This window comes from Xenopus laevis, chromosome 4S (genome assembly GCF_017654675.1).
Source record: "Xenopus laevis strain J_2021 chromosome 4S, Xenopus_laevis_v10.1, whole genome shotgun sequence".
NCBI lineage: Eukaryota > Metazoa > Chordata > Amphibia > Anura > Pipidae > Xenopus > Xenopus laevis.
Genome location: NC_054378.1, coordinates 22,636,916 through 22,653,586, shown reverse-complemented (window position 1 = coordinate 22,653,586; position 16,671 = coordinate 22,636,916). Strand labels below are relative to the sequence as shown.

At 46.4% G+C, this 16,671-nt stretch overlaps 1 protein-coding gene and 1 long non-coding RNA gene across 2 annotated transcripts; one reads left to right on the top strand and one right to left on the bottom strand.

Annotated features, from left to right (window-relative positions):
* The first annotated feature begins 734 nt into the window (after positions 1 to 734).
* On the top strand, positions 735 to 13,510 carry nucb2.S (nucleobindin 2 S homeolog). The gene is given in 13 exon segments (NM_001091084.1): positions 735 to 821; positions 4,358 to 4,501; positions 5,186 to 5,293; positions 5,472 to 5,598; positions 5,984 to 6,087; positions 7,150 to 7,335; positions 7,510 to 7,600; positions 8,240 to 8,298; positions 9,028 to 9,120; positions 9,559 to 9,648; positions 11,135 to 11,305; positions 11,805 to 11,892; positions 12,034 to 13,510. Coding segments are annotated over 13 exon segments (1,374 nt in total). The 5' UTR covers positions 735 to 803; the 3' UTR covers positions 12,129 to 13,510.
* On the bottom strand, positions 12,768 to 13,664 carry LOC108715312. The gene is made up of 2 exons (XR_001935486.2): positions 13,399 to 13,664; positions 12,768 to 13,037 (listed from the first exon to the last, which is right to left on the bottom strand). It is a non-coding gene; the product is annotated as an uncharacterized LOC108715312 (long non-coding RNA).
* Positions 13,665 to 16,671: the final 3,007 nt, after the last annotated feature.

The window sequence follows — 16,671 nt, the reverse complement described above, 5'->3', positions numbered from 1 at the left end:
AAAACTTTTGTGGCCAGGGCCCCCCCATTAAAAATTATTGGTGGCTAGGACCCCACATGAGAAAAAAAATGGCCAGGGCCCCTTAAACGTCCATGCCTTCCCTAAGTCAGCAGCTCTCAGGAAGATGGGGGGCCGGCTAATCAAGTAAGTGTGGCGTGGCTGGGGCCCCCTACAACTCTCCCCCCTGTCCCCCCTTGATGGCTGCCCTGCAGACATGAGATCAATGTGTCTGAGCAGGTAATTATAAAATATGTGAACAAGTTCCCAAAATACTTTTCTTCGTGTATAAAATATTAGGTATTTGCTATGGAAGTCAATATGCTATGTTGGCTGCACGGCTGCTCCAGACTTCCAACACAATGTAGCAAGCAAGTCCTACAGGAAACACCGTTCATGTAGATATCAATGTGAGTTTGCTCCCATACATGGTGCCCAATGAAACCCCGAGCCTGTAGTAACCCTCCTGCCTGAGCCCGGCCGTAGTAACCCGTTCCATCCCACACACTCACCCTCTCATAGAAAATCTGCGCCTCGTAACGCAGCCTAACATGACGAGCGACAGCAGCCAATCGCAACTCACCGCGCACTGATAGTCGAATGAGCCAACAGCCAATAGAAAAATAGACTCGGCCCAGTTGTACCATGGTAACCGGGACTCCGGGGGCCCCTGTCAAAAGAAGTGAACGGGATGTAAACATGGAAGTGGGCGGGGCGGCTGACAGAACTGGGGGCGGGTCTGGTTTAGGGAGCAAAGGAGGAGAAGAAAAAGCGGCGGCGGCGGTACTGGGCACAGAAGAGAAACCATGGGCAACGCCGCGCAGGTACGGCATCTCTGTGTGTGTGCATATTGTACCCTACTGTGTGTGTATGTGTAGCGGCACATTTCTATTGTGTGTCTGTACTCTATAGGCCACCTGCCCTGTCTCTCCTGCTACTGCTGCATTCTATTGGCCACTTCTCAGTGTGTCTCTCCTGCTACTGCTGTACTCTATAGGCCACCTGCCTTGGAGCAGGTAGTAGCATGTCCATCGTTCGTTTCCTCACATTCCCAAAGGGAATCATGAGCTTGCACTGGGGCTGCTGAACTACTCTCACTGCTGTTCTGGTGGAACCGGGCAGGTAGAAGGGATCCATACGTGTTGGGGCAGTTGCTTTTGGGCAAAAGTCCTGTTGGAACAATTCCTTCCCATCAGTAGTAGCACCATTGGAATTTAAATCTCCCAAATTATATGGAACGACCAATAAAGGGGATGAAAGGGATAGTTCACCTTTAAATTAGCCCTGGGTATGATGCAGGCAGTGAGGCTCGGAAACCATTTTCACTTGGTCTTCATTTTTTTTTTTTTATATTCCTGTTCTTTGTTTAGCAGCTCTCCAGTTCGGCATCTCAGCAGCGGTTTGGTTGCTAGGGTCCGAAATTACCCTAGTAACCAGCTAGTGGTTTGATTGAGAGACTGGAAGATGAATGGGGGGGGGGTAAATTGAATAAGTAAATAACAATACACTTTTATGGTTGCTGGGGTCAGTGACTCCCATTTGAAAACTGGAAGAGGCAGAAGAGGAAGGCAAATCATTTTGCCATTAAAGGGGTTGTTCACCTTCATACAACCAGTTGATTTCAGATAGATCACCAGAAATAACGACTTTTTTCAATTGCTTTCTAGTTTCTATTTGTGTAAAGTGTCATTTTCACCTTCTAAAGCAGCTCTGAGAGGGGGGTCGCCGACCCCCCAAACTGTTCTAAATTGAAACATTTAATGGATACATTTTTTATCTTTCCTGGGTTTCATTACAGGCAGCTCTTAGAACTGATACAATAGTTGCAAATACTCCAGAGATGCTGCTGAAAATGTATCAACTAAATGTTGCAAAATTGTAACCGTTTAGAATCTGCGCCTGAATTACTGAGCTGCCAGACTCAAACACCACGAACATTCGACTTTAAACTTAGATTTTATTAAAACAGAAAAAATAAATAATGGAAAGTAATTGAAAACAGTCTTTATTTTTCGGGAACAATGAAAACAACTGAACTGAAAAAACTGCTTTTAAGGTGAACAACCCCTTTAAGACCAATTGAAAAGTTGCTAATTTTATAGCAGCTGAATTACCTCTTTAATTTGACTCAGTAGAGTAAATATGGCAGACTTGTGACTGAGCTCCTTGTGGCCCAGAGGCCCCGAGTTGCCTGGCTGTTTGCTTCTCGGTGTCACCCTATTGCCCTGTGGGTATCTGTCTCAGCTCAACCCCCCAGTTGAGTCAATTGAGGAAGCTCCGGCCGGCAGTGCTGTAATGTGCCCCCGGGCCTGGCATGAATATTAATGAGTCATTGTGTTCCCTGCCCAGCGTCTCCTTATCTAATTAACCCACGTCATTGCTGGAATTAAAGGTGCGTGGCGTATTAAGCTTTATTGGCCAATATTAACAGCCACCCAATCATAAGCCACCACTCCTTGTGCCTGGCACTTTCTATCTGGGATCCGTCACTCTGTGTAATAAGAGTAACTCTGTGTAATAAGTGTGGCCCCTGGGATCCCTCTTTTTCTGTCCTGCTCATTGGGCAGTTAGTGTGGCCCCTGGGATCTCTCAGTCTGTGTCATACTCACTGTGTAATAAGTGTGGCCACTGGGATCCTTCTTTCTCTGTCCTGCTCATTGGGCAGTTAGAGTGGCCCCTGGGATCTCTCACTCTGGTTCATACTCAATGTGTAATAAGTGTGGCCCCTGGGATCCATCACTCTGTGTCATACTCACTGTGTAATAAGTGTGGCCCCTGGGATCCGTCACTCTGTGTCATACTCACTGTGTAATAAGTGTGGCCCCTGGGATCCATCACTCTGTGCCATACTCATTGTGTAATGTGTGGCCCCTGGGAGCCGTCACTCTGTGTCCTACTCATTGGGCAGTTAGTGTGGCCCCTGGGATATGTCACTCAGTGTCCTGCTCACTGTGTAATAAGTGTGGCCCCTGGGTTTCTTCTTTTTGTTTCCTGCTCATTGGGCAGTTAGTGTGGCCCCTGGGATCTCTCACTGTGCCATACTCACTGTAATGTGTGGCCCCTGGGAGCCATCATTCTGTGTCCTGCTCAATGTGTAATAAGTGTGGCCCCTGGGATCCTTCTCTCTGTGTCCTGCTCATTGTGCATTTAGTGTGGCCAAACGAAATGCAGATGCACACCTGTTCCCTCTTATCACGTTCACGGTGCATGGAACATAGGAGGACGGCACCTCCAAAAATGGTAAGTAAATAGAATGAATCCAGCACACGAAATCTGCTTAAGGGTTATTACCCGTGTTTAATGCCAAGCCAAACAGATACAACGTTTCGGGGGCGTACCCCTTCGTCCCCTGAATGTAATAACATTCTATTTACTTAGCATTTAGTGTGGCCCCTGGGATCTCCCTCTGTGTGTCATGCTTAATTTGCAGTTACTGTGGCCCCTGCTGAAGGACCCCACTTACTCCTCCATTTAGGGGATTAATAATAATGACCAGTACAAGTGGGCAGAGGCAGCGCTGTGCTATAATCACGTTATGGGGCCACACAAAGTCCCTATCAGTGAGTCGCGGCCTCTGCAGGCAGAATAAAAAGGGTAACTGACCCTACTTTGTGTGTCTTTTTTCCCAAAGTGACACAACTTGATACAGTTACAGTTTATTTGTTTATTCCCAACATTTCCCAGCACCCTTGGTGAGTTACAGTAAGTGGCAGTTCCTCTTACCACGGGGCAGGTTATTTATCAGAGAGGCTGAGCTGGTTTCCAAGCACAGGTGGGGTGATGGGGCAGATATGTGCCGGGGATCACGTTACCCCCAGGAAAGGTTAAAACAACTAGTTTGTCAGCTCTTTGGCAGCTCCAGGTTATTGTCTCTGGAACAGGGAGGGGATTTGAGGTTGCGAAAGACAAACGCCACTGCCGATCTCACCGTGGGGTGAAAACATATGGAAAGTGGCTGAGTCGGGCATCAGGCAGGAGGATCCTGGGGGGGGGGGTCAAATATTAGTGCCGCTTATGGACCATCCCCATGTCTTTCTTTCCCCTTGTCTCAATGATACACCCTGTGTATAAGGATACAAGGATACAAGGATAAATTGTGTGCCAATTGCAGTATATGGCTCTCACGGGGGGGGGGGGGTGGCACCAAGGTCAGCATTAGCACCCCCATCTGAGATTTTTATGTCTGTGCCTTTAAACGAGCCCTAACATCCTTGTATTGGTTCTTAGACCTGTAATAGGTCAGTGTACTGTCCCTTTAAATGGCTCCATAGGGGTTAAATCAAGGCAGAGGGAGCCATATAATCAGGGATATCATGTGTCTCACAGTGTTTGGCCTAATATTAGGTGTGTCCCCTCGCAGGTACGATGGGGGAGGATGTCACTCGCCTGCACTTCGCTTCTCCTGCTCACGTCATTGGTTACTGTCCCCGCCGTCCCCATCGATAAGGACAAGACGAAAGTGAAGGCTGAGCCGACAGAAGATGAGCAACAATCTGATTCAACAGTGAGTGCATGTATTACCCTTCTAGTGCCCCTCCAGTACCCCCGCCTGTGCCCCAGAGCCCCTCCAGTACCCCCGCCTTTGCCCCAAAGCCCCTCCAGTACCACCGCCTGTGCCCCAGAGCCCCTCCAGTACCCCCTGGGCTGAGCTTGCTGATTAGAGGAGCTCACTAGTTGCTATGCTCACTTACCATGGCAACCATGAACTTGACAGCTATAATGAAGGAAGAACAGGAGCCAAACGCTGAATCAGAAAAACAATAGAAATCTAATGTGTGATCTGAAGTAATTGTGAGGGGCTTCTAGGAATCCCCTCTTTAATATAAGGTGCACTTCCCCTTTAAGCAGAGTGAGAGGATAAAGCGGTAGAAGTGTTGCTGTGTGTCCTGAGCTCTAATCTCAGGAGTGGCGTCAGGCGTGAGGAGCAGCATATAGAAAAGCAATTAGCACTGCCTGAAATCCTCTAAATGAAATGTCACATCCATTAGCCGCTAATTACTCCTCCCCCCCAACTCGGGTCACATGAGTCGCTCCGCACATATCTGTAACTGCCTCTATTCCAGTCTCATCTCTGGCCACATCTTTCCTTTTCCAATCCTTTCATATTGTCATTGCTGCGTATTCAGTGGGGCGCCTCCTGCTGGACAAACACAGACGACTGACCTCCGGTTGCTGTTCTCCTCCCCAGGACACTGGACTCTTTTATGACCGATATCTCAGGGAAGTGGTGGAAGTTCTGGAAACAGACAGACATTTCCGAGAGAAGCTCCAGACGGCGGATATTGAAGACATTAAGGTGGGTGTTGGCGCCACTAGGTAAAGGTATTGGGGTGGGGGGTCTCCGTGTGGGTGTAGTGCACTTGAACCCCTAAAGATGTTGAAAATAGTGTGACATTAGTATAGTTATACATTGGTAATAATGACTTCCTTTTCTACTTCCTTCCTGTTTTCCTGCTGACCCCCAACGACCCTAGAGTGGGAAGATCAGTAAAGAACTGGACCTAGTGAGCCACCATATCCGCACCAAACTGGACGAACTGAAGAGGCAGGAAGTGGGGCGACTGCGCATGTTGATCCGAGCCAAGATGGACCTCGGGGACAGTAAGAGCTGCTCCTTGTCTCTATTGGGCAGTTTTGCGGATCAGTTGCTCACAGTTAATGGTGATGGTCAATGGGCAGGAGCAGGGGTACTAGTAATTGACACATGGCCCTGGCCCAGTGTACCTGCTCCTATCCAGCTTATGTGCATCCCCTGTGGGCAGTGCTTTACTGTGACCCAAAAGCAGAAAGTGACAATTGGTTTTTAGTGCTCTGGATGGGGTAAGGGGGCAGCAATTCAGTACATACATTTATGGACTCTGTTACCCCAATATTAGCCCTGCTCTGCCTGTGTAATACACATATAGTGGTACTGGGGGCGCAATTGTTTATATCTCTATACCCAGGCTCCCCTGGCACTGAACCCCCTGTCCCTCTGTCCTTCCAGATACAGGAATGGATCACCGGGCTCTGCTCAAGCAGTTTGAGCACCTCAATCACAACAACCCGCACTCCTTTGAACCCCAGGACTTGGACTTGCTCATCAGAACTGTGAGTCTGACACATTTATTGGGGTTCCTGATGGGGGGAGCTACAATCCTCAGTGAGGATGGAAACGGGGTACAAGGACCAATCCTCAGTGAATGTAGGTGATGAAGGGTATGATGGCCAATCCTCCGCAAGAGTGCTGATGAGGGGTACAAGGGCAAAGTTAGAGTGAGGACAGGGAGGGTACGAGGAGCAATCATTAATGAAAGTGGGGGTATGGGATACAAGGGCCAATCATTACTGAAAGTTGGTGATGGGGGTGCGAGGACCAATCTTCAGGAAGAGTGGGGACGGGGGGGGAGGGGGGCTGGTGCAGGGACCAATCCTCAGTGAAAGTAGGTGATGGGGAGTATGAGGGACAATCCTCAGTGGGAGTACAGAAGAGGGTACAAGGCCAAATCCTCAGGGAGAGTGGGGCAATCATCAATGAAAGTGGGGGGGTACGAGGGGCAATCATCAATAAAAGTAGGTGATGGGGGGTATGAAGGCCAATCTTCAGTGAGAGTGGCGACAGGGGTACAAAGGCCAATCCTTGGTGAGAGTACTGATGGGGGGTTACAAGTGCAAACCCTTAGTTAGAGTGAAGCTAGGGGCAGAATATTCCATTTTGGTCCAGCCTGCGCTGCTCCTGTGGTTGTAGCTCATTCTGACTGATGCAGTGGCACATAAAACAGGTTTACACTTTATAAGTTGCTCTGCCACTTTCCACCAGGTGGGGCCGACAGTCCCCTGTTTCCCATAGGACTGCAATGGAAGAGCGCCACCTTCTGATGAGTGCTGCATAAATGGTGTAACCTTTAAATGAAACCCCCCGTTCATCAGATGACGGAGCAGTGAGCTACACATGCATGGCCCTCTGTCCCTTTAAGGTGTTGGTGCTCCTCCCTATGTACTCCCCCCAAACTCCCTCACTTGCCCCCAGATTCTATTCCCTACATTTGTTTCCCTAATTTCTATAGATAATAATGTGGTTGCAGCGCCCTCTTGTGAACAATCACAGTTTTCAGTAGGTGTCAGTAGTCAGAACAGTGGTGCTAGTTTGTGTCTTGCATTATCTGTCTCCAGGCAACAAAAGATCTGGAAAGTTATGATAAAACGCGACACGATGAGTTTAAAAGGTACGAAATGATGAAGGAGCACGAGAGACGCGAGTACCTGAAGACGCTGGATGAGGAGAAGAGGAAAAAGGAGGAAGAGAAATATGAGGACATGAAGAAAAAGCACAGGGAGCACCCAAAGGTTAATCACCCTGTAAGTGTCTGCTGTGCTACAGGGAATGCTGTGTCTGTGATTTCCGGTAGAGCTTCGGACTGTTCTGTGTAGGCCACGCCCTCCCCGATAGCCCCTTATATTTTATTTGCGCTGTTGTAGTTGATAAAGTTGTTGGGTTCAACAATTGCAACTGTTAATTGATCCATTTTACAGGGGAGCAAAGACCAATTAAAGGAGGTTTGGGAGGAGACAGACGGACTTGATCCCTCAGAGTTTGACCCCAAGACTTTCTTCAAGTTGCACGGTTTGCTTTTATATTCCAAGTTTTCCATTGTATATCTGTATAATGCCCATACTGGCACCTCTCTCTACAGACTATGAACAAATTTAGGGGCTATTCCTGCTGAATTTTCCTTAATACAGGGGAATACCTATGCTGCCATAGTTTTATGGGATCTCTCTGTACAGGCTATGAGGAAACTTAGGGGACTGTTCCTGCTGAATTGTGCTTAGTACAGGGTAATACCTATGCTGCCATAGTTTTATGGGCTCTCTCTGTACAGGCTATGAGCAAACGTAGGAGTCTGTTCCTGCTGAATTGTGCTTAGTACAGGGGAATACCTATGCTGCCATAGTTTTATGTTTTCTCTCTGTACAGACTATGAGCAAATTTAGGGTCTGTTCCTGCTCAATTGTGCTTAGTACAGGGGGATACCTATGGTGCCATAGTTTTATGGGATCTCTTTGTACAGACTATGAGCAAATTTAGGAGACTGTTCCTGCTGAATTGAGCTTAATATGGGGAATACCAATGTCGGTATAGATGTTTTGGTGTGGTGTGGCTATTAATCATGTTAATATAGGCAATTGGCTCCTCCCAGCAGAAAATCCGTATAACTGATTACAAGGAATGATACTAAAGTTAAATTAATTTGTGTTACAGATACAAACAGTGACGGATTCCTTGATGAGCAGGAACTAGAGGCTCTGTTTACAAAAGAGGTAATAGAGACTGTGGGAGTGGGTGGGGGGCAGAGCTAGGGGTTCTAGATACAGTGTTTAGGCACAGTTGCACCCTGAAGCGCTGCAGTTGTGTGCAGGAAGAATAAGAGATTAATACACACAGCAGGGAAAGACCGTAACATTGCTTTTCAGTAGTTGCTAAATCACCACTCACAGGGCCCACATTCCTACTTTATATAAACAGGTCCGTTGTCAAGCGCTTCTCCTCTTATTGGTTGGCACAGTGTGAGTGTCTGTCACTGATATATAGATATATAGATAGATAGATAGATGCCGGCACAACTCGTGTAGAGGTGTAAGATGCCTAGGTGCAAATAAAGCCCAGAAGATAAGTATATACGCACTCATACTTTACAAAGAAATAACGGTGTTTATTAGTCAAAAATAAGAACTAACGTTTCAGCTGGGGGTCTAAAAGGTTACTGTTTGTTGTTTTGTGCACTTTGAGTAAGGCTAAAGTGCTAGCTGAAACGTTAGTTCTTATTTATGACTAATATACAAGGTTTTTTCTTTGTAAGACCTGTGAGTGCGAGCCTCCTTCTGATATATATATATATATATATATATATATATATATATATATATATATATATATATATATATATATATATATATATATATATATAAAATGTATAGGCTGTAGCGCAGGCTTGAGTGTGAGAAGTGCATGCTGGGATTTCTCTCATGGTGTTGCTCTCTGTGTTGCAGCTGGAGAAAGTGTATGACCCAAACAATGAGGAGGATGATATGGTGGAGATGGAGGAGGAGAGACTGCGGATGAGAGAGCACGTAATGATGGAGGTAATGGTGGGCGCCAGTTTGTAACAAGTTGGGTTGGATGTAATAGAAGGGTTAATAGCCAGTAGCAGTAGAGTTGGTGCAGGACATTCCTGAATATCCCAGCAGGCAGCAGCAGCAGCGCAGAAAGCCAATTGGTTATGTCTGTCCTGTGCGGTACGCTTAAGAACATTCTGTTAATAGAAATAACTCAGGGGATGCATTGGAACCCCCCCCCATGCTCTAGGCCCTAACGATTGTATCACCCCCAAATCATGGGATACAAATACAATAAGAAGCAGCAGGAATCCATTGGAAACTCCCTGGCTCCCTCGCATGAAACATTTCTCATGCGTGGCCCCGGTGCAGGTAGGACATCAGATTGGTCACCCCAATGTTAGATTGCTGGGGGGATTCCAGAGATTCTCTAGTCCTCTGTTATTGTGACTCCTGTGTTTCCAGGTGGATCTAAACAAGGACCGGCTCATAGACCTGCAGGAATTCATCAGGGTCACAGAGAAAAGGGAGTTCCTGGAGCCCGACGGCTGGGAGGTAATTGTGTCACTTCATGAAGCCACTAACTGCCGTCCCCTCATGTATATAATGGAGTTGTATCCCATGGTTACCTTCCTATTGGGCTAAAATGTTATCCCCAACCAAAGTTGCAGGCTAATAGAGCACACACTCCGGTTGGGGGTAACCTGAGTTTTTTTTAAAATTTGCCCACCACCAGCGATAGGACACACACACACAAGGAGGGAGCTCCCGGTGCAAGTGGCCATGTCAGTCGAAGCGCAAGCGCAAATGCTGATCGCAGCACTGGCTCATTATGCACATGTATGTGCCCCAACATAAATGCTCGTACCGAGAGCTCCCTCCCAGTGCAAGTGCTCTAGCGCTGGGCAATTAAAAAAAAAAAAAAAAACTACCGTTACCCCCAACTGGAGTGTGTGCTCTATTAGCCTGAAAATTTGGCTTAGCCCAGCAGGTGCCCTTTAACCTATTTTCTCTTCCTACTTTCTCATCATCACCCCCTGCTTCCTCTTCCATCCAATTAATTTCCTATTCCCTCCTCTGCTTCCTTAGTCCTTACTTCCTCCTCTATCTAGTCAATTTTCTGACCCTCTACTTCCATATTTATTTAGTCCACGTCCTCTCAGCCTCTTTCCTCACCTCAGTTATTTCCTTTTTTTTATATCCATTTCCTGTTCCTTGTTTTTCAATTCCATCCATCCATTCTATTTTCCTTTCTCTGCATCCTCATTTTCACTTCTTACTGTCTTCCAAGTTGAACCATTTCCAGTCTCATTCAGGATACTTCCCCTCCCCCAGTTCCTTCCTTTTGTATTTTATTTCCTAGTCTTCTGGTTTCTTTCATACTCCCCACTTCCACTTTTCCTTCTTTATTTCCTGTTCCATTACTTTATAGCTGCTTCCTGCTCCTACACCCATTCATTTATATACTTCCTGTTTTATTAACATAATTAACTTTAGCCAACAACTTTCATTTGTGTGACTTCTTGTTTCATGGTATTGTGGCCTAATTCCTTTTCCATTCTCTCTCTACACACATTTGCTCTTCCTTACTTCTTCCTTATTTCTACTTCCCCCTCTTGCTCTCAGTTCAACTCATCTTCATTCTTACCTTACTGTCACTTCCTCTCTCAACACTTTGATTTTCCTCTGCTTATTTCCATGCTAATTACAATCTCTTTATCCTTTCTCCTTCCGCCCTTCTCCACACGTTACCTTTCCTCCTGATCAGCAATTCCCAATCACAGAATCCCCTGAGACCAGTCTGGGCACCACAGTATTTCTGCCACTGAAATACATTGTATCAGCCCCTCATATTATTCCTTATTGAGAATGAGACAAATCTCTAAAGGGAAGAGTTCATTGGGCAGCGCAGGAAGGAGAGGACTGGGTGCAGCCTATCACTTTGCCACCCAGTGTATCCCAGCGGAGCTGCCCCATTTATTAATGCAGTGAATTGGAATTGTGGGGGTGCTTAGCACATACTAAGATCTGTTCTTGGCAGACGGTGGCCGATCAGCAGCTCTACACTGAGGAGGAACTGCAGGAGTTTGAGAAGCAGATTGTGCAGCAGGAGAAGGAGCTAAAGAGGAAAGCGGACGAGTTGTACCGGCAGAGGGAGGATCTCCAGAAACAGCACGACTACATCCAGGCCCAGAAACAGGAGCTACAACAGGTGATTTCCCCCCCCATAGCAACTGCCAGTCTGTAACTGCCCCTGTGAGACTTCTCTTATCAGCAGCTTGTAAAATATGTTCTTTTAATGTCACTTCTATGCCCTACCGTGCTTAGTACAGGGGAATACCTATGCTACCAGAGGAATACCTATGCTGGCCATAGTTTTTTGGAATCTCTCTGTACAGGCTATGAGCAAACTTAGGGGGCTGTTCCTGCTGAATTGTGCTTCGTACAGGGGAATACCTATGCTGCCACAGTTTTATGGGATTTCTCTGTTCAGGCTATGAGCAAACTTAGGGGACTGTTCCTGCTGAATTGTGCTTAGTACAGGAAAATACCTATGCTGCCATTGTTTTATGGGATCATTGTTTTATAGGGGCTGCTACTGCTGAACTGTTGCTGGACCAGCCTACCTTCTTGCTGCTTATAGGGATGCTGCTACAGGGCAGTAGTGTGACATAAATAGCCCTTATAAATAAGTTTGCTGTTCTCTACAGGTGGTTCAACAAATGGAGCAGAAAAAACTAGAGCAGCAACAACCTGTGGCACCTGCTGTATCAGATGCCAATGTCAACTTTCAGCAACGTATGTGATATTTATAATTGGTGCAACTTTTAAGACTACAAATGGGGGGCTCTTTCTGCCATTACCTGCTCCTTTTCCTGTAACTCTTGCGTTTGCCTAAATGCCCCAACTTTATCTAATTGCACCCATTTTCTTTTGCAGCTGGTGACCATGCCGTCCATTTAGGATCCCAGCAGCCTCTGCCCCCCGGGCACCTCCCAGAAACAGGCGTAGCACAGAGCCACCCAGTGCCATAACCCGCCTTCTTCCAATATTTATAGTTTTATTTTATTTGTTTTTCATTTTCTTTTCTTGTTTTCAAAAATAAAAATACAAAAAAATCCGGTCCCTCCTTCTCTATGAAGAACAGATAAACAGAGAAGATGGGCACTCAAGATTCGCTAAGTGCCAGTTTAGTGTTTGGAAAAATCCCCTTTCTGTTCTGGAGAATTAACCTTGTTGCCTAATTCCTGGGACTAGACTCTGAAGCTGCCATATTGGTTGTTGGAAAGGAACAATGTCTGAATTGTGGATGGTCTTTTCTTTATTTTTGGACCAAATTAAGTGAGAATAAGTGTATCTGAGTAATTTCCAATTGTCCTTTTGTTGCTGTTGTGCTGTAGGTTTGTTTGTTATTAAGTCCAAATAAAGGTACAAGTGCAAAGTTCCTTTAATACCATGTTGGTGAAGTGCTGGAGCTCGCACAGTTGCAGTACCAACTCCGGCTTGTGTGCTGCAAGCATGGTCCCCTTTAAGCTGCAATGGTACAGCGCCACCAGCTGCCATTTAGAGGAATGACTACTGACTAAAGTGGCAGTAGGCAGTGCAACTGCGGACTATTTTCATCAGAGTTTATGCTCAGTCTGTTTTATTTATTCATTTGGCTTTATGATCGTTTGTGGGGGGGGGGTCTGTGAGTGTTTCCTGGGGGCATTATATACCGACCAATTATGTATTTAAGATAACATCATGTTCTACAGAGCTTATCTGCTGTGTAACCTGAGCCTTTTCTCCATTGAATGGCCGCCCCTATTGATACACAGCAGCTTATTTATATAAACAATAGTAGAGTTTCTGAAGCAAACCCACCAGTTTTACCAGTGCAGGGCAACACTGCATTATATTTTTATTACTTTAAATCACATTTTTTTGTGATGTTACTGTTCCTTTAGGCTAGGGGCACACGGCGCGATTTCGCCGCGATTCTGCGCTGGGCGAGTTGTCGCTGCGTTTTTTAAGCCGAAATAGCTTTGCTAACTTTGGCGCTGGCGTCAATGCAAATCGCGGCGAAATCGCTGCGCTAATTCACACGCGGCGATTCTTTTTCTACTGTCGCCCGGAAACGCCCAGCGAGGCAACTTCGGACGACAATAGAAAACGAATCGCCGCGTGTGAATTAGCGCAGCGATTTCGCCGCGATTTGCATTGACGCCAGCGCCAAAGTTAGCAAAGCTATTTCGGCTTAAAAAACGCAGCGACAACTCGCTTAGCGCAGAATCGCGGCGAAATCGCGCCGTGTGCCCCTACCCTTAAGCTGCTCAAAGAGGCACTTTCTGCCACCCAAGCCCTGGTGCTGCTGGAGTGTGGGGGGAACTTTTACGGTACTTCTCATTTTTGTCTTTTTTAAATTGTAGAATTTTCTTTCTTTACTTTTGTTTCTGGAGAGAAATGTGATTAATTACAATCCTGCCAAATAAACGTGTCGCACTTCGCACTCCATGCTTTTGTCTGGGTTCTTGGTGCAACATGGCACCTGTCCTGTCTTAGCCTGTGTACAGTATGTGCTCTTAGCTTCCCACACATCCATTGTGACACTGGTCAGAACCACTGGTAGGGTTGCCACCTGACCAGTATTTTACCGGCCTGGCCGGTAAAAATGATGGTTGATCCCAATGTTATTAAAAAATATGATAAATATATAGGAAGGCCGGTATTTTTTTCCAGAAAAGGTGGCAACCCTAACCACTGGTTGGTATCTTGTTTATGGAGATGATGAATCAGCCTGAAACCAGAGAAAGTTTCCCCTTCAGTTGCCAAGCAAATTGTGGAACTCTATTATGAAGTGGCCCCTGAATCCTCCAGGGACCCTAGGAACAGTTGGACATGCACCAGCACCCAGTTATGACTGTGGCATACATGTCATTGTCACTGTTTTTAAGGGACTGGCCAATGGAGACCAGAATTGTAGTCCAAAGACATAATCAGATTAGAAACAATCCAGAGTGGGAAGGAAGATCCAATTTATCCGGACCTCTGGGATTCCTAAGGGAATACAGAGCACAACCGGTGCAGGGATCCCCATGCCATCTCACCCAATCTCATTCCTGATTGTCCAAGCAAGGAATCTCCACTGACATGGCACTGCCACACAATAGGAACTCAGCAGCAACACAAACTGTAATGATTCCATGTGATGAAGTTCCACTTGCACCTGATCCAGGGGACACCAGGACCCCCACAAACTGCTTTTCATGTGAGCAACATTAGAATTATCTCCACTAACATATACCCGAAGTTCTGATTTTATGGGCTCCTTACGGAATCAGTCCCAAGGCAGGCAGGACCCATCCCTTATTTCTTTTGAGCGGTACCAGTAGGAGCCAGTAGATAATTACAACAATTCTGTGTGCGGCAGCCATGGGAAACTGTATTTGCCTGATTATTCCTCTTTCTGCCAGATGCTTGTGTTCCTCAAAGAACAGTTTGATCAATTATACACAATGTCATTCCACGGGAAAGAAGAGCAGCGAGAGTCGGAACAGCTACAAAGAGAGGTTCTGTTTGTACCAGAAGGTTTCAGGGAATTAGCGGCATCATTATTCATTGAATAGAACTCTTTGCTCCTTTCTCTGAGATTCTAGCTAGCTGTATAAGGGCTCTTGCACATGAGCGTTCTGACCTGCACTCCCCTGCGTTCCGTTTTTTGGCGTTCAGCCGCAGGGGAGCGCAGGAATAGACGCAAGTCATTATTTGAAATGGGGCTGTACTCGCTCAGGCGCGTGTAGGCGCCGAACGCAGGAAAAATGCAGCATGTTGCGTCTGAACCTGCGTTCGGCGCCTACACGCGCCTGAGTGAGTACAGCCCCATTTCAAATAATGACTTGCGTCTATTCCTGCGCTCCCCTGCGGCTGAACGCCAAAACACGGAACGCAGGGGAGCGCAGGTCAGAACGCTCATGTGTAAGAACCCTTACAGAGCATTCTGTCCCATAAGCTGCACAGATCCTATCTGATTCCCATTGGGAGCAGCAGTCCTGTCCTGCTTTATGGCAGCTGAGACCCTGCTAGGCCTGGTCAGGCTACCAGGAAAACGGAGGCCCAAGCTTTGAGGCCTAGCCATGTGGCTGAACTTTCAAGGCCAAGACTAAGATCCTTATCTGCTGGGACCCCAATGACACCTTGGGGAAAAACCAGCAGTGAGAAGTAGATGGAGAAGTTTGTGGCTGAGAGCAGGAGGCAAAAGCAGAGAAGAGCAGCAGTAGCTCATGCTCAGGAGGTGGAAGCCCACAGAGGTGCCCCACAGGAAAGGAACAATACCCCTGGAGCAGCAAAGACTGAGCCTCTGGTTAAAGTGGATGAAAAGCAAAGTAAACAAATGCAATCTATATGAACTGCCAATAGTGAGTGTGGATGTGTCTGGAGGGAAAAACGGTGTCTGTATCACAAACTGATAGTAATGGTAAGCATAAGGAAATTGTGCAGAAGAAATTAAACCTTTGCCAAAATCTCCCACAGAAGTGTGACTGGGGCCTGTGAGCAGCAGGGAATCCAGGGCTGTGCTGACAAACAAGCAGAGGCTCCACTGTGTGAGCTGGAATCAGTTGGCCAGGCGGGGGAGGAATCAGGTGCAGCAATTGACTCTCCAGTGCATGTGTTACAGCCGACTTGCCAAGATAGTTGGACCCCAGATACAGCTGCCAGACCTTGCACTGGTGCACCCACATCTCCAGACCAGGGAGCAGCAGGCGCCTGTAGCAGTGGAGGGAAGAGAAGTGCAGTTTCCACCATTGCTCTGTATCCCCTGAGCTCAGAAGGCAGTGGCCCTGGTACCTGCATTGATAATAACACCAGTAAAGGAGTTGTATATAAAGCACAAGTGCCAGTAAAGGAGCCCGTTTTATGCAAAATCAGCAAAGCTCATAGACTGTGTGAAGGGGGGTTGACTGAAGAGAAGGTAAAGAAAAGTAAAGAAACCCTTACTGCTTTAAAAGCAGCTGAAGCCTTAAAGGAACTAGCCACCTTGCAAAATAAAAAGAAAAAAATGCAGTTGTCAACCAAATATCTAACGAATGTGTTAGCAGTTTCTGAAGGCAAAATGAAAGAATTAAACACAAGGAAGAGAAATGAGTTAAGGGGTGAACTTGCTGAGATTAATTTTCAAATAAGTGAGCTGTATAAAGATGTCAGTCCATGGAAAGAGATCTACCAAAATAAACAACGATTTGAAACAATGGGATCTAATGTCCGTGGTTCTGTATCAAAGCCTGGTCTACAGAAATCCTACCAAGCAAGTACATCCAATAGCACTGGCTCATCCGAGAGTGAAACGGAGTTTATCAAACCATTACCCCCAAAAATGCAAAGGGGCAGAGGAAAGGTAAACTGGCAAAACATGGCCTTTGATCAGCAAGATGCGGATAATCAGGAAAAGAGTAAATTTGTAATTAAAACCTTTAAAGTAAATAAACAGAAACAACATCTGCAGATTAAAAAACCTTTTGAATTTTCCAGATTTACCAAAGGCTAAAGGTAAAATGAATGTGAAGTCACTGTGCAAGTCTGCTTCTGTGAGAAGTGAGA